This window comes from Tiliqua scincoides, chromosome 5, assembly GCF_035046505.1.
Source record: "Tiliqua scincoides isolate rTilSci1 chromosome 5, rTilSci1.hap2, whole genome shotgun sequence".
NCBI classification, from domain to species: domain Eukaryota; kingdom Metazoa; phylum Chordata; class Lepidosauria; order Squamata; family Scincidae; genus Tiliqua; species Tiliqua scincoides.
The window spans coordinates 116,885,270-116,909,030 of NC_089825.1; the positions used below are offsets into that span (position 1 = coordinate 116,885,270).

A 23,761-nucleotide genomic window follows, 5' to 3' on the forward strand; every position below is an offset into this window, starting at 1 on the left:
AGATCTGTAAAAAGACCCAGAATGTGTAAAGACCTTGTGTTTTGTTTTGTAATAGTGTGCTTAGAGGTGATGATGAAAGAAGCAAAAGAATGGAGGGTCTCAGGACCTCTGTGGAAAGTTAGCAAGGAGGCCATGTTTGTAAGTTCAAGGGGGAGAGAGTTCCAAAGGCCCAGCACTACATGTGCGATTGTTTGTGGAGGGAGTCTTTCATTTGCATCTGACTGCTCAACATGATTGATGAGTTGAGGATAGGTTAGGGACCAGTTGAAAAGAAACTACAAGTGCACCAGACACCTCCAATAAGACATGAGACCAGGGGTTTGGAACAAACCAGTTGTCACAAAATAATTGGACTGAATATACAAGTGACCTGCAGCAGGTCCTTCTTTCGACTCACACTCTACTCCCAATTTTGTTGGCTCCTGTCTTGGAGGACAATGAAAGCAACTGTCTACTCCATCAATTGGGCATTCCTACCCTGACTAAAATCTGTAAATCATTTGGCAGCAATCCCAGTTTATCAATTGCAGCCCTTTTAAGAAAGCTCTGCGATTGAATTCTTGGATTGTATCCCTCCCAGCAGAAGATTTTGCGATAGACTTTGCATTCATTGCTGCAGGAAGTTCCAACCAAGAACTTGGAGCCAACAAGCCTCTGGAGTGCAGGCCTTGGCTCCTGTTGACTAAACGGCTTCATTCAGCATGCTCAAACATTCCTCGTTACTCCCAATGCCACATTATACCTTCCACATTGGGGGTAGGGCTGGGGTGCCTTGCCTTGAGCTACTTAGTTTCCACTGCACCACCTGCCAACAGGATGTTGCACAGGCCCCACTCTAAGTCTCAGAGAAACTTCTTCTTCCTGGACAGGTGGACTCCATTGCCCCTGCACAAAGAGGGGAGGGTGTGAACAATGGTCAGAAGGGCAACCAGCCCATGTCACCTGCCTGAACTACTACGCTTAGCAAGTCTTGATATACTTTCCATCTAGTCCATCCTAGCAGGACTCACCACTCCCTGCCAAACCTGTGCTGGAGGAGATCAGACTAATCTATCCATTACCCCCTTCCCCCGATGCCACAGTGCCAAAATGGTGACCGCTGCATCCTATGTGGGAAGGGCAGGCCAGGCGATCACCTCTGGGTAAGGGAACATTGGAATAACAGCGGCACCAATCCCACTCCTCCCAAATCCAATTCACCCATCCTCCGTCCTGTGCGCCCTCACCTGCCCATTTTGTCCCCTCCCAACACCCACTCCTGCCTTTCCCACTGACTTACCTTCACTGGCTAGTGGTAGGAGAAGCATGGAGTGGGAGGAAAGGTGCAGGTGGATTTGCAACTGGTGCTGACTGATTTGGGGCTGTCAGTGCCAGCTTAGCATGCCATTGGGTGACATGCACAGGATTGGGTTTGAAATGTCCATAAATACATGAGATACGTGCACAGCCCCATTTAGGAGACAACACTAGTATGGATCAATGCAGACTTGCATCAGCAATATCGCTGGTGCAAATCCAATGTGACCCATTGTGGATACTGGGGCAAACCACAGGGCAGTGGGACAAATGTCCCCTTATCCCAAGGAGACCTTTGATTGCCAAAAATCCCCATAGGATACTGTGGCAGCCATGCCAGCACTGATGCATCTCCACACAAGGTTTTATGTAGGGTGGGGCTAACTGAGTGGTCTTCAGAACAACTAGTGAGGCCAAACCGGCAAAAGGTTGAAAAGAGCACCTGGCAATGGAGAAGTTCTCTGGAAAAATTATCACTATTATCACTCTATCACAATAGCCTATGACAAACCATCGCTCTTCAGGAACAGCCACTCTGACCCCTACTGCCAGTATTTAAAACCACTGCTATTGATACAATGGGTATCAACCATTGTGTTCTTTAGTACTATCTTCTAATGAGTTGTTCCCTATTATTCTGCTCTGGTCTCAGCACAATAATGTAACACTTGGGGAAGAAGATACAACTCAGAAGCCCTGCACTGGAAGCCAAGATAGAGAAGATCTCCACAGCCACCATGTATTTTCCCTTTGTGCTTAAGTAGGTCGGCACAAAGGAGAGCCAAACACTGCAGAAGACTAACATGCTGAAGGTGATGAACTTGGCTTCATTGAAACTGTCAGGGAGCTTCCTGGCAAGAAATGCTACAAAGAAACTGACAATGGCCAGGAAGCCCATGTAGCCCAAGACAGAATAAAACATGGTCACAGACCCCTCATTGCATTCCAGCACAATTTCTTCCACCATGGAGTGCTGGTCAACATCTGGAAATGGGGGAGAGGTTGCCAGCCACACCAGGCAAATGCCTGTCTGAATAAGAGAGCAGGAAACAACAATGGAGGTGGCCAGTCCTTTCCCCACCCACTTCCTCATCCTGCTTCCTGGCTTGGTGGCCATGAAAGCCAGAACCACAGTGATGGTTTTTGCCAGTACACAAGAAACAGCCACTGAGAAGATGATGCCGAAAGCTGTTTGTCGGAGGAGACACAGCACCTTCTCAGGTTGGTGAATGAACAGCAATGCACAGAGGAAGCAGAGCAGGAGGGAGACGAGGAGGGTATAGGTGAGGTTCCGGTTGTTGGCTTTGACGATGGGAGTATCACGGTGTTTCACAAATATTCTTAGCACCATAGCTGTGATCAAGGAAAAGGAAAAAGCCAAGCAAGTTAGAGTGATTCCCAAAGGCTCTTCAAAAGAGAGGAAGCTGATGTCCTTGGGAATACAGAAATCCCGGGTTTTGGCTGGATAGGTTTCAGCCATGCATTTGAAACAGTCATTCATGTCTGAAAAAGAAAACATGGTGTCTTCAACACAAGCAATTACCATAAATGTAGGAATCCCCTGCAATTATTCCTCTCCCATATAAAATGGTCTTCATTCAAATTAGAGGGTCCAGTTGAAGCTGATGCGACAGGTCGTGCCTTGTTATCCACCTAATTGGCATCCACTGATTTGCCTCACCACTGATATTGGGGTCACCTTTAAATGCCTTGTAACAAGAGAAAAAAGTGCCAAAATCCCATTTCTTACCTTTGTCCTGTTTAACCGCACTAGTTGCAAGTTTGTCAGGGTTAAAGATAGCTTTAAAGAGCCACTTCTGTGTTTCTTGCCCCTCCATTGTTGCCCCAGAATGTGTCGGTAAAGTCGCTATACCACATTCAGCCACTAGATGGGGTGAAGAATGGAATCTATTGGAATAATTTCATAATTGCATCCCATTCGATTCCATTATTCACCCCATCTCATGCCTGAATGAGATATAGTGTCTATATCCATGCATTCTAGAGTGACAATGCAGGAGCAAAAAACCTGGAAGTGGGTCTTTAAAGCAATTTTTCCACTGATTTGGTCTCTATCGTTTTTTTATGTGTGTTTTTTTTAATTCACAGAAGGTACCAAAACAGAACCCCAATGGATAACGAGGCATGACTTGTACTATTATGTACGTGTATACCACGTCATCTTTACAGTATTAACGTCTCATGCAGCTGGAGTATAGAATCAGGATCATTTTTTCTGCAAGTTATAGAAACAAATCGGTATTTACAAGTCTCGTAATATTGCTTTCCAAAATGTATAGCCCTCTTTTCAATTACAGTTCCCAAGGTGAACACACAAAATTTAAAGCAACTTTAGAAAGCACTTAAAAGACAGGTTATGATATGATTCTCTTTAAGCCATTTCTGCCCCACACTGCATATATGCAACAGGGACCAAATGTGTACACCTAGTGGGCCATGTAAAAATGGGATAACACATCATAAAAATCACAGGGAGCCATATAGGAGATAATTGGCCTAGTGTGAGTAAAAAAAAACAAAAAAACCTTTCCAGCTGCTGTCCTTCCTAGCTACTGTGTCCCCTATGAGGCTGCTCATATCTAAGCCAGGTCATATCTAAGCCAGGTCTTTTGCTGGTATAGATCAGTTAAGCCAAATGGGACATGTCAGGTCTAGGATGGGGAGGCAGGATTATGGCAGCCCTTGCTGCCACCAAATACTGCCCCATCCTGCTCCTGATCTGTCCTATCCCCAACCCAATCTACCCCTACCACCAGCAACACTGTGCCGATGGTTGGTCTGAGCAGATCTGCTGCTGATGCAGCTGGCTGGTCTTTACAGCAATGGCAGACAGGGTGACCGGATGTCCTCTTTTTCCAGGACATGTCCTATTTTTAAGCCATGTGACCTGGAAAAGAACTTAAATGCCCTCCTTTTCCTTGTGAGCAGGCAGCGCATAACCTTATTGTTATGAATAAATATGTAATAAATTATACATAATATAGTTTTTAATTTAATAGTAAGTAATAAAGTGTTTAAATTAGACTCATGAGCTCAATACATGAGTGTTTTTAACTTTTATTTTGCCATGTCCTACATTTTTTCTTGGATGTCCTACATTTTGGTATACCTTGTCCTCTTTTGCGGTTATGACATCTGGTCACCCTGGTGGCAGTGCTCCACAGATCAATGGAGCAGCTGCCATGCTGGAACCCAGCAGGTTTGGCCAAAACCAAAGTCTGCTAAACAGTGCCAATACAATCCCGATTCTGCTGAGGACTGCAAAGGGAGAGAGAAATAATGACAACAAAATAACCCTTTGTTTCCTGGTGGATCCTTCCACAGCATTTCTTTTTGCTGGACGGGAGCAGCTGAGGATCAACTAGGTTGTTGATCATTTGGTGCAGGGGTCTCCAAACTTTTTGGCCAGAGGGCACAGTGCTGAGGGCAGGAAAAAATTTAAATATAAAATTTAAATAAATAAATTAGAGATGGAACTTAGATGAAAGAATAAATAAATGAGTAGGCTTATTCACTCAGCCTCTCCGGCCCTCAGGACACCCTCCAGATGCAAACAGAGCACAGCTCTGGTCATGTTCAGTTGAGTGGGCCAGAAGCTTTCAGGGGACAATTGGCTGGCCATGGGCCGGATAGAGGCTCGCGGCAAGCCACATCTGCCCCCCAGGCCAGGGTTTGGAGACCCCTGATTTGGTGCATCTATTTGTGGGGTGTTTAGTATCATTCCATTAGCAGACATGTGAAGCATTTGTGATACCCCTTTGTTTATCCCACAGTCACTTGAAGGACTTCTCGAAGTCGATCAGGAAAGAAATGGCTTAGCTGGTCTCTCTGCTAAGTCTGTGCCGTCTGCTTCTTACCCTTCTGGCTTGAAATCTTCCCTTCTGGACATGGGATGCAGTCATAGCAGCAGAATGGCTCTCCCTCCTTCACCTTCTTGCTGGAACCAGGAGGGCAGCTCTCAGAACATACAGAAAGAGGCTGTACCTGGTCTCCAAATAAACGAGGACAATGGTCATGCAGTGAATAATTTTACCATTCATTTCCTAAACTGCGTGGGAGCTGTCATTCCATAGCTCACATCTAGGGCTGGGCAGATAGGGCCAATCACATTGGTAGATTGTGATTGTAGAAAAGGAGTAGAAAAGGAGGGCTACAGTTGTGGGAGGGGACCTATATGATAGAGCACAGCCACCTGCCTCTTGACTTGCAAACATTATCATGGTGGGATGTGGGAAGGAAAGCAAAAACTCTCTTCCTCACATTTTGATAACATACAAATGGGCTCCTAGATGGAATGGCATTTTATCGATTTAAAACGTTTACATCCCAATGTCCATGAACTGTTATCAGCACCTGGAACGTTGGAGTGGGGATCAGTTTGGAGGATCCCCAAAGTTGGAGTGTCCTCTCCAGTGCACGAAGCCTGGGTAAAGAAGGTATGGAGGATAGGCTGTTACCCATGCAGCAAATCCCCCCTCTCCACGTCGCTGGAATGGTCCAATGGAAAGGCAGAAGCCAATACGGTTGGTTCCAGCGGCGTCGCAGGAGTTGCCAGAACGTGACTGTGTTCAGCCATGAACTGCCTAAGGGACTCCGGCTCCTGATTTTGCCTCGAGGTTGACTCCTGAAGCCTTTTCCAGAACTGGATGTAGCCACAAGGCAGTGGAGGTTTGAGGTCAGAGTTTCCTTCTCTTAGATTCTCTTGTGAATTAACAGTTGTGAATTCTCTTGTGAATTAACAGTTCACATTTTCCATCCTCAAAGTCCAAGAAATGCTTAAGTTACAGTAAAAGCAAATAAGTTCCTATCATTTAAGAATATTTCCTGAATCACTGAAAAATGAAGTAAGGAGTAGTAGATCAAATATTTACAACACACCCTCTACCTCATTCAACAGTTTAAGTTTATAATCAAACTTTGTGGTAATTGCAGATTGATCTGCATAACATTCAACAACAAAAATACAGAGCATCAGGTTAGGGCAGCTATCACTTAAATCACAACTGAAATAAATGAATGCATACTATACAAAGTCTGATCCTATGCTTATTTATTCTGCAAAAAGTCCCAATGCTTTCAAAGATGCTTACTCCTAGGTAAATATTGCCACCTTATTTAGAAAAAAATCATGAGCTTTGTATGGAAGACTTCTGAATAAATAAAGTATTGGGTCAATATGAAAGAGTTCTTTGTTAGGTTCCACAAAACACACTTCAATTCCACCTAGATACAATATAAAAGTAACAGCTCACTTGGCTCAGTAAACCAAGTCTCAGAGACTGTTCCAAATTTTTAAACAAAGACAGTCATGCAAAAGAGACTGGTAATAGGATACAGGGACTTTCAGGTCACTCCTGGTCTAGTCATTCAGTCAACAGCAATAATCTTTTTTCAGCAGCAGTAATCTTTTTTCTTCTCAGTTTTACACTACCAAAAGGGACAATGTATCTGTACTTCAAAAGGAAGTTTTGGTTCCAATTCTCATCCTTTGTTTCTACTATTTATTGTGACGGAGACTGAACACACACTTAATTGTGTACTCATAATTCTATTCTGATAACACAAGAAGAGTAACAAGACAGTTTTTAACTGCAACCCACCAAAATTATGCTAACAGCAATGAAAACATACACAGTGGTTGTAAATCTCCCCTCCCCTCCCTTCCTCCCTCCCACATGACAAAGGATGGTGTAATGTAGTGGATCTCCCAAGTTTTACAGATTCCCTTGCAGCACACCAGAGGGACAACCCCTTTAAACTAAACAGGCACCACAACAAACACCTGCAACCCTATGCACACTTACTGACAAGAATGGAAGCTGACCCCAGTTCAAAACCAACACACCAAAATCCTGTGAGATTTGCTTCTAAGTAAGCAGACATAAGACTGGGCAGCAAGTGGAAGAGCTGAGATGCTCCAAGCCCCCCTCCACACCCCAAGTGGCCACCTCAGCAAACCTTCTGCCTCCCCTCCCAGGCACTTCTATCCCCCTCAGCCACACATACTCCCTCCCTTCCCACATCGCCTCCAGATCCAAGCTGACCCCCATTTTCCATCGAGGCAAAGCCCACTCCCCCAAGGAAACAGATTTTCAGGAGGGAGGCTGTCCCCCCACCTCCCACAGCCCTGTTTCCCCCTCGCCCCCATGAGTGGGGAAGATGGAGGGTGCCTCCCCTCCCCCTTTGTCTCCAGGAGCAGCGAAGGTCCCGCCCCCCGCCCGCGCAGAGGTGGCAGCATCAGCCCTCACCCCCTCCCGCTCCGTCACCACGTCCTTCCCCCTCGCCGGGCAGCAGACCCTCCTCGCCCACTCCGCAGGCGAGGGCCCCGCGCCCTCCCCCTCAGGGCGGCCTCCGAGCTCAGGCGCTCCCCACTCCAAACTGATCCAATCAGTTTGGAGGATTCTGGACTGATCCAGAATCGCAGTGTGGATTCCGAGCCAACAGGTCCACCACTGATATGGTATTCTCCCTTAGACAACTGCAGGAGAAATGCAGGGAACAACGACAGCCACTCTTTATAGCCTTCATAGATCTCACAAAGGCTTTCGACCTGGTCAGCAGAGACGGCCTCTTCAAGATTCTCCCCAAGATTGGATGTCCACCCAGGCTCCTCAGCATCATCAGATCTTTCCACAAGGACATGAAGGGCACTGTTGTCTTCGATGGCTCCACATCAGACCCTTTTGACATCCGAAGTGGAGTGAAGCAGGGCTGTGTTCTTGCACCAACCTTGTTTGGGATTTTCTTCGCTGTCCTGTTGAAGCAGGCCTTTGGAACTGCAACAGAAGGCATCTATCTCCGTACCAGATCAGACGGAAAGCTCTTCAACCTCTCCAGACTGAGAGCAAAATCCAAAGTCCAGCTGAAATGTCTGTGTGACTTCCTCTTTGCCGACGATGCAGCTATCACTACCCACTCTGCCAAAGATCTCCAGCAGCTCATGGATCGTTTTAGCAAGGCCTGCCAAGATTTTGGACTGACAATCAGCCTGAAGAAAACACAGGTCATGGTTCAGGATGTGGACTCACCTCCCTGCATTACAATCTCTGAGCATGAACTGGAGGTTGTCCATGACTTTGTGTACCTTGGCTCAATGATCTCCGACACTCTTTCTCTCGATACCGAGCTAAACAAGCGCATTGGTAAAGCAGCTACCACGTTTTCCAGACTCACAAAGAGAGTCTGGTCCAACAAGAAGCTGACAGAACATACCAAGATCCAGGTCTACAGAGCTTGCGTCCTGAGTACACTTCTGTACTGCAGCGAGTCAGGGACTCTTCGCTCACAACAGGAGAGGAAACTGAGCGCTTTCCACATGCGCTGCCTCCGACGCATCCTCGGCATCACCTGGCAGGACAAAGTTCCAAACAACACAGTCCTGGAACGTGCTGGAATCCCTAGCATGTATTCACTGCTGAAACAGAGACGCCTGCGTTGGCTTGGTCATGTCGTGAGAATGGATGATGGCCGGATCCCAAAGGATCTCCTCTATGGAGAACTCGTGCAAGGAAAGCGCCCTACAGGTAGACCACAGCTGCGATACAAGGACATCTGCAAGAGGGATCTGAAAGCCTTAGGGATGGACCTCAACAAGTGGGAAACCCTGGCCTCTGAGCGGCCTGCTTGGAGGCAGGCTGTGCAGCATGGCCTTTCCCAGTTTGAAGAGACACTTTGCCAACAGTCTGAGGCTAAGAGGCAAAGAAGGAAGGCCCATAGCCAGGGAGACAGACCAGGGACAGACTGCACTTGCTCCCGGTGTGGAAGGGATTGTCACTCCCGGATTGGCCTTTTCAGCCACACTAGACGCTGTGCCAGAACCACCTTTCAGAGCGTGATACCATAGTCTTTCGAGACTGAAGGTTGCCAATACAAATACATCCCAATGTCATTTCTGAAAGGAACTTCTCCCATTATTTCTCTTTTTAAGAATATTAAAAAATCCTTGTTTTGCACCCTTGAAGATGGTTCAGAAGCTACAGTTAGTGCAGAGCGCTGGTCACTGGACTTGAAGGGCTCAATCTGTCGTGCCCCTACTCAGAGCCCAATCCTGAGCTCGGTGCTCAGTCCCCTTCTCCTGAGGCGCCACCCGCGGTAGCCCGAGGCGCGCAGGATGTGGCGGCAGCTGTTTGAGGCACCGCTGAAGCTTCGCACCCCGGCCAGCTCAGAATTGGGCTGTCAGGCAACTACACTGGCTGCCCATTCCATTCCAAGCCCAGTTCAGGGTTTTGGTGATGACTAAGACCTAAACAGCATAGAACCAGGATATCTCAAGGACCACCTTCCCCCGTATAATCCTGCATGTCCCCTATGATCATCAGACAGGGCCCTGCTTAGGATACCAAGGGGATGGCGGCAAGGTGCAGGTCCTTTTTCATTGTGGCACCTTGTTTTTGGAACCAGCGACCAGAAAATCCGAGGACAGCACCCTCTCTCCATGGTTTCCAGTGGGGCCTAACATTTTTGTTTCTCTTGGCATTTGAGGAGGGAAAAACCACCTAGGGACTCCTTTTTAATTTAGCACCTATAGGTCTTTCATGGCTGTTTCAATACTATTTTGTATTGTTACATTTTTTAACTGCACCAGTATCATTTTAATTGTTTTAGGGCCACATCCTATCCAATTTTCCAGTGCCAGTGCAGCTGTGCCAATGGGGTGTGCACTGCATCCTTTGGTAGGGAGGCAGTCACAGAGGCCTTCTCAAAGTACGGAAACTTTTGTTCCCTTACCTTGGAGCTGCATTGTGGCTGCACCGGTGCTGGAAAGTTGGATAGGATTGGGCCCTTAAGTGGTCTTCTTTAATGCTCTTATTAATTATATTTTATATTGTGCAGTATTTTTATTATTGTACACTGCTCTAAGCGCCATACACTGTTGGATGGGAAATGTCCAGCGGAACACAATACAAAAAAACCCTTCAAAAGTTATGGCCAAAAAACCGGAAGGAAAAAATGCATGGAGCCCTATGGAAAGTGAAAGTGAGCCGTATTGCACGTTTACTCGCAAGTAGGCACACTTACCATAGTCCATCGGAAAGGGCTGGCTGAGAGGACTCCAACGCAAGAATGGTCCTGATCCAATGAGTGCAGCCCCCCAAAAACACCCGAGAAGGAGGTTCCCCCTCCCAGCTGTGAGTGTGTTCAGCTCTATGGGAAGGGAAAGGAAGCCACATGGCTGCGTTTACTCGCGAGTAGGTGACCTTGCTTTGCTCCGTCCAAAAGGGAAGACTGAGAGGACTCCAACGTCAGAATGGCCCTGATCCAATGAGTGCAGCCCCAGAAACACCTGAGGAGGATGTCCCTCCCCCCCAGCTGCGAGTGTATGGAGCCCTATGGAAAGCGAAGCAGCCTCACAGTTTACTCACGAGTAGGCAGATGCGCCTTGGCTGGTGGTCAGGCCAGGAAAAGAATGTGAGGACACCAGAATGGTCCCGATCCGATGGGACTGGAGTACAACAAAAGCCCCAGAAGGCAGCCTCCCCCCCCCCACTAGAAAGGACCAACAAAGAGGCTTGAACTGGTAAGGGGAAAGTTTGCTATTTTGCACTTGCAAAGCTTCCCTTACAGCCCAATGCTACCCACACTTTCCTGAGAGTAAGCCCCATTGACTCTAATGGGACTTACTTCTGAGTAGACAGGCATAGGATTGGGTTCTCAGACTTGTAAAGCCAGGTGGGTCTTTGTACTGATGTGCTTGAAACAGAAGGACTTTAAACTGGGCACTGCGGAGGGCTGGAAATCTCACTGATTCTTTTTGGGGGGGGGGGTGTTATTGCAGGCAGACTACAGAGAAAACTCACTTGGTGGAACAGGACTGGCTCCCCCTTATTTAATTATTTCTTTTATTTTAATTTAACTATTTACAATTATTTATTTTAATTTGCTTGATGATGTCACTTCTGGCCATGACATCACTTCCAATGGGTCCTGGACAGATTGTCATTCTAAAAGTATGAGAACTGCTGCAATAAGGTGTTAGTAAGTTGACACGGGTGTGTGTGTGTGTGTGTGTGTGTGTGTGTGTGTGTGTGTGTGACTCCACAAGTTTTCAAAATCACTAAAATCAGAATTTGGAGGAATAAGACCATCATGTTATATATCAATCAATGCATAATTTCATGCAGAATGCAACGAAACAAACCACATTGAAATATCTGTGTTCTATCTAAAGGTACTGCCAAAAAACCAATGGGGCGGGGCAATGGTACATCACCACACCCACTGCGTGGGGTGACGTGCAGGCCTCCCGCACCGGGTGATGCGAATCCTAGTGACGCCACTGTCTACTAAACATTATTTATCTTCTATTTATCTTGGTTTTTCTTTCCCATGCCATTTGTTAACCATTATCATTTTGGATACACTTCATATATTTCCTACAAGAGTCACAGTATAGCAACCATGCCATAAAAATAGGTATCAAAACTGAGATACCTATCTAATGTCTAAGGCAAAGTGGTGTGTGTGTGTGTGTGTGTGTGTGTGTGTGATGGCCCAATACTATTGTAGCAGAATGCTAGTGCAGCAGCTGTTGAGCCAATGCTAGCTATCACAAAAGCCATAGAGCACAGTTTGTGATTACTTTAGAGGAGGGTGTGCCAGAGGGAAGGCCTGTGCCATCCCGCTGGTGCTGAATCCAGATGCTACGCTAGATGGAGCAAGTATTTACCACTGGGCAGTGCAGGGTTGAGGGAGTGTGGGGAGAGGTGTTTCTGAATGGAGAAGGATGGGGAGGAGGATGGTTCAGGCCAAGGAAATGGTGGGGACAACGGAGGAAGCTGGCATATCCTAACCCCCCTCCTGAGCTCGGAAGCCCTACATGAGGCTTCTCAGACTTTTGCCAGAAGTTTTGCTGGCGGAGATCCAAAATCCATTGGGCAGGATGGAGTGCTATGTAATGGAAGATCAGAAGATCATCAGGTGGATGACGTGGTGTTGCCAGCGATTCCATGTTTTGACAGCTGGTTGACAGCTCTGGGAAGGGCAGGGCTGGCTCCACAGCTGTAATCAATCAAGGCCAATGGAGACTCTGATGGACACCTGAGCTTCATTTGACTTTGATGAGACTTTGAATGGATGTGGATTCATGGACTGAAGAGATGGCTCAGCTGAGCCTAACTTGGACTTAACAAGGTAGCTCACAGCTGAGCTGAATTTGGACTTAACAAGGGGCTGCAGGATAAAAGGCAGCTTCAGAAGGAGCAAAGGGCTGGCCAAGCAGGACGCTGACCCAGCCGGAAGCAGGACGCTGACAGAGCCAGGAGCTGGACCCTAACCCAGAGGGAGAGCAGGACGCTGACCCAGCTGGAAGCCGGACGCTGACCAAGAGGGCTACCTGACCCAGACCTACCGGACGAGAGGACTGCCAGGACCCTGCTGAAGGAGACACTTTGCTGGAGAGAACACTGCTGGAGAGGAGGAACTCTACTGCAGAAGACTGGACTGTGCTTTGGAGACCGAACTGGACTTGGACTGGAGGCATCAGACCTTCACCCATGGAGTTAAGTGAAGTTTTGGGGATGGAAAGCCTCTGGACAAGAGGACTTGCAGGGAGTGTCTGTGTTTGTAGCAATAAATTCTTGTTAATTGCTCAAACAGATAAGGAGTTCTGTATTCATTTCTTTGCACACCGCAGCTGTTCTTGGAAAAGGAGGGTGTTAATTAGCCAAAAAGTGGGCATTAGAAGGGAGTTGAGAATTTTGGACGGGACAAATTGGCGTGGTCGGCAGGAGTCAAAAATTTGGCAGACCATGCTACACAGGGGAAGGGAACAAATGTTCCCTTACACCAAGGGGACCATACAGCCTGCCCAATTTCAGCACTTGATACGCTGTGGGCCACGCGGCCCAGCTACACCCGTGCTGCTTAGGATTGGGCTGTTTTGTAATAAAAGAGGGTTTCAAAGATGTAAGAAAAGGCTTGCTAACATAAATGAGTGGTTAATCTTATAGAAGAAAAACAAGGCAGAACAAGTTGGGAGAGGCCATTTCCATTCCAAGTGAGGACAGGTTCTGCTAGTACTGTCTGCAGATCCTGCTCATCTTCTGATTAATTACTAGTGGGCAGTATTGATCAAATCAGTCTAATATGGTAAAGTTCTGGCAAAGGGACAGGAAAAAAGCTCATGCTGCTCTCTGTACCACACCTCCCCCAGTCCAAACACAAAAATGCAGTAAGATGAATTCTATATAACTTACTGTGCCTGTCTAAAAGATGCTCTGGGGGAACCTACCTGGTTAAACCATCTGTGCCATGTGATGGCACCCTCACTGATGGTGAATGCCTGGTCTGGAGGAGCCTGGGGATCCACACTCGCAACTTTCACTCGCTGAAAGGATTGGTTGGAAGAAACAACCCAGTTGATCACATCAAGTCCAACGACTAACTCCCCATTTTCATCAAAGGAAAAGGTGTCCCCTGCACTGTTGTTAAATGACATTCCTCGCAGAAAGTGATGGAGCTAGAGCGGAAAGGAAACTCCAAGGATTTAGAAAAGTCTTCATTTATACACTACTAAATTGCATCTTTCACAACGAGATAAACACAAACATCTGCTCTGAAGAAGTGCATGTTCCATTTTGTTTACAGATCTAGCCATGTAAGAAAGAAAGAACAAAAGTACTAACACTTGAGTTTCACCAACAGAATTCCGGTGTTTGCCCTGCCCCCTCACGAGGCACAGGAGGGGCTAGCCCTGCAGCCGATTAGCTGGGGGCTAATTGGATTGGGGCCACATGCAGGCTGCACGGGGGAGCCCGCTCGGTCGGGACCAGGCAGCAATCAGCCACCCGCCCACCCTTTGGCAGTCCGAGACTAGCTGGTCGCCAACTGGGGCTGGGTAGGAATTTTTTGCCATCAGCCTAATTGGCACATTGGTTGGTGGTTTCTTTGCCTACCCTGGACTGTGGAGTTAGGGGTGGAGTTGGGGTTTCTCTATAGGTCTTGTTGGTCACTTTAGGCAGGTGTTGTGCAGGTTTTGGGTAGGTAAGGTCAACTCAGAGTATACTGCAGGGTGGCAAGGGCCGGGTGGACTCCACATTGGTCACGCTGGCATTCCTGGCTAGGTGAAGCAGGCTGGATGAACCTCAGCCTGGTGGCAAAGGCGCATTGCGGGTTCACTCAGGTGGCCTGAGCTAGCCTGCCACCCTGGCCCTTCCGGGTGACAATGAAGGGGGAGGCAGGCTTGTACTGACCTGGTTGCCCAAATTGTTGCCCAGGTGTGGTTGCCCAAATTGTTATAGGGGGAAGTAGACAGGCAGCTCCATTTCCCCCATGTAGAACCCGCATGACTTATTTGTTAGGCCCTGTTGCAATCTGAAGTATATTTAAATAGTTAATAAAGTGGCCCTTTGTACCATATGCCCTTGCCTGTGTCTTTATTGGGGGGTGCTGGGTAAATTCATTTGTTTAAACAGCAGCAGCAAAATGATCCTTTGGTTAAGTTTGAAAAAAAGTATTTGAATGTCTTAAAAGGCCCAATCTTATCCCATGCCTACCAAGACCATGCAATGTTACTGATGGAAGGTTTGCTGCATCCCATGGTGGGGGGGGGGCAATTTGAAGACCCAGGAGTAGTACTTACCTCTCTGTAGGCTGCCAATGCCATTCCTCAGACCTACACCAGCTCTTTAGCTGGTGTAGATCTAAGAAGAATAGAAGGTGGGTCCAGGACAGGAAGGATGATAGGATCTCATCACGTGTGGCTGCCATCAAGATCCTTCCACTTCCACTCCAGGCCTAGCCTACTCCCTGCAAGATCCACCACCAGAACACCCTGATAGAATTGGGTCAAATACTTGTGGATCTAATAGAGTATACACAATGGGAGGTGATCACCGGAAGGGTTTTGGAAGATTATACAATGGGATTGTACTGTTTCACTCACAGAACTGGTATCAAACCACAAGAGAAGGTCTGCTCATTACCTGCCACACTTGTTGATACTGAAGATGCAGTCCCCCTCTGTCCACAGTTGGTCTGTGATGGAGTCTAGCCAACAACATGGCATGTAAAGCATGAGCCACAGCATAGACAGCATTATAAATGCTATAGCTGTGGCCAGTCAACCTCATTTGAAAAAAAGGATCAGGAAGTTTCTCCAGCTTCTCTTCCCCTGTGCAAATATCTCCCTTCACTGGACCCAGGACCAAATTTGGGAACACACAAGCAAAAGCCTGTTGCCAGAAGTCCCGGATGAAGCCATCTCCCTTTGCGTTTGAAGGGTTTCTGTTCTCGATGAAAGGATAGAATCCTGGTAGATCATTGGAGTGAATTGTGAAAGCAAGAGCACCATTGATTATTTCTGTAGTCCAATTCCTTTGATAAACTAATGAGGTGAGCTCCATCTGGGCTGTCATGATCCAAACTTTACCATTTGGTTGATGTGTCACATCTTCCTGTTCTGATAGATATGGCAGCCATCTCAAGACTACCATGGAATAAGAATCGCCATAGGCCAACACTACATTTGCTTTGCTGCTCATGATTCTGTCATTTGTTTTTGCCCCCTGGTTGATTATGTCATTAATTTCTGTGACAACAGTAAGTACGGGACATCTAGTAATAAACGCAAAACAGATGCCACTCTGGGAAAGCATTGGGACCACCATTTTCATAAACCTTTCTCCATTTTCATTATCCATAGTAACAAGTCCAATCCATGACCAACCAAAATGTAGAAGTAAAGAGCAAATCCCCACATACTGAAGGTCTTCCTTGGGGGCCATCTGATAGAAGGGAAGTCCTGGGGTCTTCTCATTCATCACTGGAGCAGAACCATAAATGATCTATAGCGAAGCAACATTTGTGTGTCAGTTCTAAACGTTCAAAGCACTTCAAATATATTATGTCACCCTTCCCCCCTCCACCTTGTAAACTCTCACAGGCTTCAATCTTATACACATTCTCCTGGGAATAAGCCTCATTGAACACAATAGGATTTCTGTCTGAGTAGACATGACTAGGATTGCACTGTCATTACTTTAAACAGGTTACTGGACTGCCAAAGTTTGAAGAATTGCCCATTCATAGATTTGTTTTGCTCCTTCGCAAAGCAACTGATTCTGTTATGATATATGCCCCAGCCTATGTGAATTTACAGGCTGGATAGGGCAAGGCTAGGTCCTGATGTCTTGGCCTGAATACATGCAGTGTAGCCCTGCTGCATCATGGGATTGGCTGATGCAACAGAGCACAGCAGGGATGATGCAATACCAAGTCACAAGACTATGAGTCATACTGTCACCAGATGGTAGCCCGCTTCCCATTGGTCAGTGCCAGTACATATTGGAGCTTGTGTAAGCTGCTGTGTGGGAGATGTTATGTGGAGTGTTTGCGGGAAGCTACGTCAGTGGAGTTGCTGATCTGAGATTGTGGAAAGTTCTATATTTGCTGTTTTCTTTGCTGTGCTGCCTGGAGTATCTGCCTGACCTTGGGTCTCTGGAGCAGCGGTGCCATCTGTGCGTACTCAACAGATTCTAAGGGATCAATCCTGTCCACAGCAGCCCATAGCACACAGCACTGCCCGTGCAACACATGCCTCATGTTGGGGGGGGGGAGGAGCAGGAACCAGACAGCCCCGGAGAGGTAAGTAAAAATCTTTGTAACTTTCATCCTCATCGGCCGCCTGGCCTCCAAAAGGTTTCCTCTGACCGATTCCAGCTTTTTAGCTGGTGTAAGAAGAGTTTGGGGAGGGTTCTGGGCAGGGAAGGGAGGATAGTTGCTGCTGCTGAGATCCTCCCCCTTCCATCCTCAAACCGCTCCATGCCTGACCTGCTCCCCACTCCAATTTGCCCCTTAACTGCCCCACCACCAACCTTTCTGCTCCAGCTGGGATTCAGGGAGCTGTTGTCACGTGTGGGGCACTGGGCAGTTTGTTCTGGGAGCCCCAATGTACGCAAGAGCGGCACAGCTTTTGCACTGCCGGCCTGGGTTTTATGGAGGAGGATTGCGAGGGCTGCCACTGTAAGGCTCTGATAGGACTGGGTCATTAGGGCTGAACGGGATGCAACTCAGAATGTGCAACATGATACTTTTTTTCTTTTCTTTTAAATACACTGTCCAACTTTTAGATTAAATATACTCCCTGTCCCAGGGAGCAGCCTGCTGATGAACCCAGGGCCAGGTGTATGCCCGGAGAGTCTGGGGAGGGGGGCACAGCTGGGCAGGGCATAGGCTATCAGCCAGTTGAGAAGAGAGCACTGGCCCATGCTGCAAGTACCTGCAGGAGCCTTCCTGAACCCTAGTGGAGAAGGCTTAGGCCCCAGAAGGTGTCCAGGCACCAGAAAGGGAAGGAGGGACCAGTCAAGGACAGGAGTGGGCCAGGCAGGAGAAGGCTGGCTGGCTCCAGAGCCCTAGTAGGCTGATGAAGGCCCAGAGGCTGAGGAGGAGTAGGGTGCTGTCAGCTCCCTCCCTGCCTTTTGCAACAAAGGGGAGCACAAAGTTCTGAAGTCTCCCTATGTTTCTGCTTTCATCCTTTCCAGTGCACTTGTTCCTAAGATATTTCAAGGGTGGATTGTTTGCTTTTTCCACCAGTTGATTCTCTGATTGTGTGGTATTAATATCTGCCTACGTGGGGGGGAGGGGGGACCAAAGTCACCATGTCCATATGTATTTCAGTCTCCAAATATAAAGATGGTCCATGCTGGGAAATGGCTGCCAAGGGCAATACAACTTACACACAGGGTTTCCCTCTGTTTTCAATTACAATGGAGACAGAGATCATCCCACTGACAATCAATATGAAGTGAAGACACTGAGCATAGGAAAAGGGGCTGTTGTGGGGAAAACATAATTCAACCCTGAAAATCCTCTAAATCTTCATAGAGGGGGTACACATTCCCAACACCACATATTTCCCCACATGCAGCCATCTGATTGTCACAGAAAGTAGGCATGGGATAGAGGGTCAGTGCCACACCATCACGGGAGATGGCTCCAACCTTGTGCACTATTCCACAGCCCTGAACAAAACTGCCCCCCCGGGGGGGCTGGCATGGTATTATTCATGGAATTGAAAAGGGATCAAAATTAATATTTGTCACTCCTAACCACACTTTCCTGAGAGTAAGTCCCATTGAACAAAAGAGGACTTACTTCTGAGTAGATCTGGTTAGTATTGTGCCCCCAGTGACTTATTTGAAGTAACTTCTTTGATGCTACTTTCTGAAATAATTTTCTGTGAAGAAAAAGATGTAAGAAGTTCCTAACACTGAATTCCCACATCATGTTTTGTTTGTTCCTGACCTTGAAACAAATGAGGACTGTCTGATTATGTCACATCCATCCATTGTTGTCTCTGGACAAAAGAAGTGTGAATGAAGTATTAGATTCCTATTCTCTAAACACAGTCATGCATATCCTACCTGTGGAATTTTGTAAATATCCAAGATGGTGGCCACATATAGGGAGATTAGGGCATCCAGTCCTCCGATAACTGCTATCAAGTTGTTCTGGGACTCACATATGTAACTGGGAACGAATCTCTCCAGTGTGGACATAAGTAGCATTGTGGCATGATAAGTTGACTTTGCATTGAAATAGCTGTCACAGATGTGAAAACCCAAGGTGAGATTGGGTAAGAGCAGAGGGTTTTCATTGATCTCCATTACTGCAAATGCCAAGGCCAGGATGTGCTGGTAATTCTTAGGCACTACACTAAAACAAAAGATTTGTTGTTCCATCTCAGAAGGAGATTCCACACTTATTTTAACGATTTCTTCAGAACTGTATTATATAGAGCAGTAGTTTCCAAACTCTGGGTCCAGACCCACTGGTGGATTGCGACCTGATTTTTGGTGGATTGCCAAAGGGTGATGGAAAGATCAGATAACTAGTTCCCCCAAGCTATGAGACTATTGAAAAATCAGATACTGTCTCTGCTAATTACCCTGCAAAGAGCTCAGGTCCTGCAGTTTGCAAGATAGCTACTAACTGCCTTGCAAGGAGCTGAGCTACTGTAGTTTGCAGGCATATGTAAGTATATAAATAACGTTTGAGTGTCTTTTTCTGGTTATCATTACTAATAAATGAATAAATGAATGAATGGTTCTTTCTAGACCTCCTTTTATAGTCTGATAAACCTAGGTGGGTCCCAAAGCAGTGTTGTTTTAAAAAATGGGTCCTGGTGCTAAAAAGTTTGGGAACCACTGATATAGCGTATACTCCTGAACTATGTAAATCAAAACCATTTGTGTGCCTTAAGTCACACACATAATGTATACTCATGGCAGTGATGTTCTGCCATGCACTAGAGCAGCATTTCCCACATTGTTAGCTGTGATCCACTGGTGGGTCTCAATCTAATGTGTAAAGTAAAAAAGAAGCGGGTGAGAGATGACTAGAAGATGCAGAGGTTAACTCACACATAGATATGAAAATTTAAATTCAGGACAAAATTATTAACTACTTACTTGAGTTCTTCACTCGATGCCGGTGGGGGAGTTTCAGTGAAGGGTATCGGACTGGAAATGATGAATGCATGAGAAGCAATGACACCAATAAAGACATCTCCTGACTGACGATACTCATGAAGTGGAGGGTGCGGGCCTCTGATCATACATGGAACAACATGAACTGCGCATAGTATTTGCAGAAGTACTATGTGAGACAGCACCACTGGTACTATCATTCTAAATACAAACATTTTTGTTCTATAAATGAAAAATTGACAAATGTTTATCTCCTGCCAACCCATTTTCATCTACAGCACTATAACGAGAGTCTTCATTATGATGAAGTGGAAAACTCACTTAAACTGGCCTAAAATCTAGAGTCTACAACAGCGTTTTTCAACCGCTGGGCTGTGTTACACTAGTGTGCCGCAAGGCTGCTTCAGGTGTGCTGCGAGATCAGAGCAGACAGGCAGCAGCCACGCACGCGGGGGGGGGGGGGAAGCGGCTGCTTGGAGCCTTATGAGTAGCCGAAGGATAAGGAGCGGGCAGCCAGCCAGCGAAGGGGCTGGTTGCGGCTGCTTTGCACCTCTGCCTGTTGCTTGCTCCTGCTCCTGAGAGAGACGAAGGCTGCAACCCGATCCTGATTTACCTGGGAGTAAGCCCCATTGACTATTATGGGGCTTACTTCTGAGTAGACACACCTAGGATTGGGTATTAAGCCCTTGCTTCCTCTGCATGCTGATTGGGCGACCAGAGAAGCTTGGAGGAGGTCCCTGCGGGTGGAGTGAGTGAGAACAAGGGAGTCAGAGCAGGTATGAAGCCAGTGAGTCTGCTGAGGCCACCAGCCTAAGAACTGGCTGGCTCAAAGGGTCCTGGACAGTCCCTTTTCCTTGCCACAGTTTGCCTGCAGCTCCCCAAAGCGACCCTCCCCGCATTGCCTTTTGCCTTTTAGGGGAAGGGCATTGGGCCCCAATCCTCTCCATACTTACCTAGGAGTAATCCCCATTGACTATAATGGGGCTTACTTCTGAGCAGACATGCCTAGAATTGGACTTTTGGTTACACTTTTTTTTCCTTAAATACAGGAGCAGGCAATTGGCACTTCTCCCCACCCCCTCCCTCCCACAGGCACTTGCCCCCCAAATCTCATAACTGCAGTCAGCACCTCTCTTACTGTCCCTCCCTTCCCTCCTCCACACCTTCCAAAGGTTCAGAATCACTTCCTTCAAGTTCTCTCTTCCCTCCACTCCAGCTGAATCCTGTAGTTGTTTCACTCATGTCTCTTCATTGCCCCTCACCCCACAGCTCTCCTATGCGCTCAATCTGCCCTCTCTTTGCCAGCACTTTCTCGCATAACACTTTAATAACATTTTTCATCCTTTTCACAATCACATCTCCTTTCCTTTCCAAGCTTCTTGTGAGTTTCTGTGTCATGTAATAATATAATTGTATTAATTATATTAACAATTAATTGTAATGTAATAATTTGTTGTAAGTAAAAAACTGGTAGTGTACCTTGACCATTTTAGTGCCTTGTCGGTGTGCCCTGAGCTGAAAAGGGTTGAAAAAGGCAGGTCTAGAATATAAAGTATCTGCCATGAAACTGGTGGATACATGCATGTTCCTGATCAACCTTGATCTAAATTCTACAGTTTATTTTTGTGTCTATATATGTATCATCCTTCACATACTGTGCTGCGATTGTTTTTCATAACAGCTTCAGCTCTACAAGAGATGGATTTGTTTGTGTGAGGCAACCATTAATTACCATCCTTATGAGAATTAAAGGGAAGGTGGTCAACAACTCAAAGTAGGGTATCCTTTGTGTAACTGAAGAGAAAGAAAAAGAAACACATGCTTTAGCTACTGTGGGGACTAGTTATAGCTGGGTAGGTCACAGTTCCTGGTATTTTGTAGTCATGGATGTTGATGAACATATAGCTGGAATTAATATTGTTTAACAATAACAGCATCATATCTTTCAGTCATACAAAATGCTGGGGCAGTTGAGTGGCGTAGCTGGAGGGGGTGAAAGCGCTAAGATTTGCAGGGAGCCTCACCAAAGCATGCAAGCAGCCCCTCCCCTTTGGAACCATTCTGGGCAGTGTGAGCAAATGCCAGTATCCTGCCTCTGTTTTGCTCCCACCACCTGGAAAGCCTCCGAAGGGGAGGGGCCACTTGCTCACTGCAGTGAGACTCCCTGCAAAACTTAGGAGGGATCAGGAGGCTTCAGAAAGGAAATTGAATTTAAATCCCCTTACCCCTCCATAAGCCTCCCACTCACAATGGGTTTCTCAGAACTAGGCCAGCAATTTCAGTGGCTCAAATCCAAGTAGAGAAAGAGAGTAGGGAGGCTGAAAAAAGAGGGGATAGCATCCAGTATGCACCACCACCACCAGATCCACCCTCCCTTAATCTCCTCCCCACATTCCTCCCCCATCCTTGCCCCATTTCATCCTTCCTCACCCCTGCAGCTGCCTCAGGGCCCAATCCTATCCAGCTTTCCAGTGCTGATGCAGCCACAATGCAACCCTGATGTGAGGGAACAAACGTTCCTTTATCTTGAGGAGGCCTCTGTAACTGCCCCCCACCACAGATGCTGTGCATGCCTGGTTGACATGGCTGCAACAGTGCCGGAAAGTTGGAGTGGATAGGGCCCTTACCTGTCTCGCATCTGTAGGCAGCTCTGGTGATGGTCCAGGAACGCTGCCACCTTATGCGGCAGCACTCCTAAAATGGCCACCAAGGGAGCTCTGTGCACTCCGTCAGCAGCCATTTTGCAAAAGAGCAACTGCCTTTCACTGTTGCAAAGTGCTGCATTGAACAGTCCAATCCTGCATAGGTTTTGCCTGTAATCAGTTATCGGTGTCACAAATACTCGTAAGAAACCCCTCCCACGCTGGGAAATTAGCAGGCCATAAACCCATCACCCTCTAATTAGCCTGACCAGTTTCAGAGTACTGGCAGTTGCTCTCTCTCAACCTGAAGAGCATACAACATACAACAGGTCAATTTGCAATTGCCCTCAATAGCCTCGGCTTCCAGCCAGAGTCCCCACTCTGCATGAAACAAGGAGCCAGGCACACTTACTGGGCATCAGGTTAGAGTAAGATCGCACGTTTCAGTTCGTTTACAGATCTAGCCATGCTTGAAATGTTAGTGCTCAACTCAGATTAATGCCAAGAAGTCACATGGCATTTTGCAGCAGGCTGTCAGTTGAAATAAATATACTTTAACTGTGTTATGGAAAGTAATCCTTAATGGAGCCAGACAGCACTCTCCCAAAAGGATATTCCATGCTTTGGAAATAATTGCAGACATGGTCCTATATCATCAGATCACCCACTGAACATCTGGTGTTGATGGGACACAGAACAGACCCTCAGATATTCTTCATAGAGCTTAGAGTAGTTCATGTTCCAGGAGAGGGTTCTTACGGTATCTAGATCCCAAACCATTGGAGATTTCAGGGTGATGCTCAGAACTTTTCATTGAGTCTAGAAATGAATTCATAACCTCTGAAGATTAGATGATGTGATCCAAGCTACGGCCCTACTTGAAACTCTGGTTGCCACAGAATACATCATATTACGTTATGTACGAGGAACTTATTAGAACAGTTTAAACTGGATATGACTGAAGTCACTATGGGCGCAATCCTAACCCCTGATGTCAGTGCTTTCCAGCACTGACATAAGGGCAATGCAGCTCTGAGGTAAGGGAACAAACATTCCCTTACTTTGAGGAGGGCTCCATGAGTGACACCCAACCGCAGGATGCAGCACACGTCCCATTGGTACCGCTATGCCAGTGCTGGAAAGCACTGACATCAGGGGTTGGGATTGTGCCCTAAGTCACTGGAAACCAGTTACATTCTCCACCAGTTCCCCCTTTTGTGACTCCAATAATCCACACAGTAGTAAATGGATAGGATTTATTAAAGGATAGGAATAACATAAGACAGGCACTTCACTTAGACATGGATTTAGGAATTTAAGGAAAGCATACAATCCACAACAAAATTAAAATAATAAAAGTCAACTCCTAACACTATC

At 46.8% G+C, this 23,761-nt stretch overlaps 1 protein-coding gene across 1 annotated transcript; it reads right to left on the reverse strand.

Annotated features, from left to right (window-relative positions):
- Positions 1 to 1,903: 1,903 nt before the first annotated feature.
- On the reverse strand, positions 1,904 to 13,753 carry LOC136653389 (vomeronasal type-2 receptor 26-like). Its single transcript, XM_066630293.1, has 3 exons — positions 13,547 to 13,753; positions 5,175 to 5,301; positions 1,904 to 2,799 (listed from the first exon to the last, which is right to left on the reverse strand). Exons 1-3 carry the CDS (start codon positions 13,751 to 13,753, stop codon positions 1,904 to 1,906), a joined length of 1,230 nt encoding a protein of 409 aa, XP_066486390.1.
- Positions 13,754 to 23,761: the final 10,008 nt, after the last annotated feature.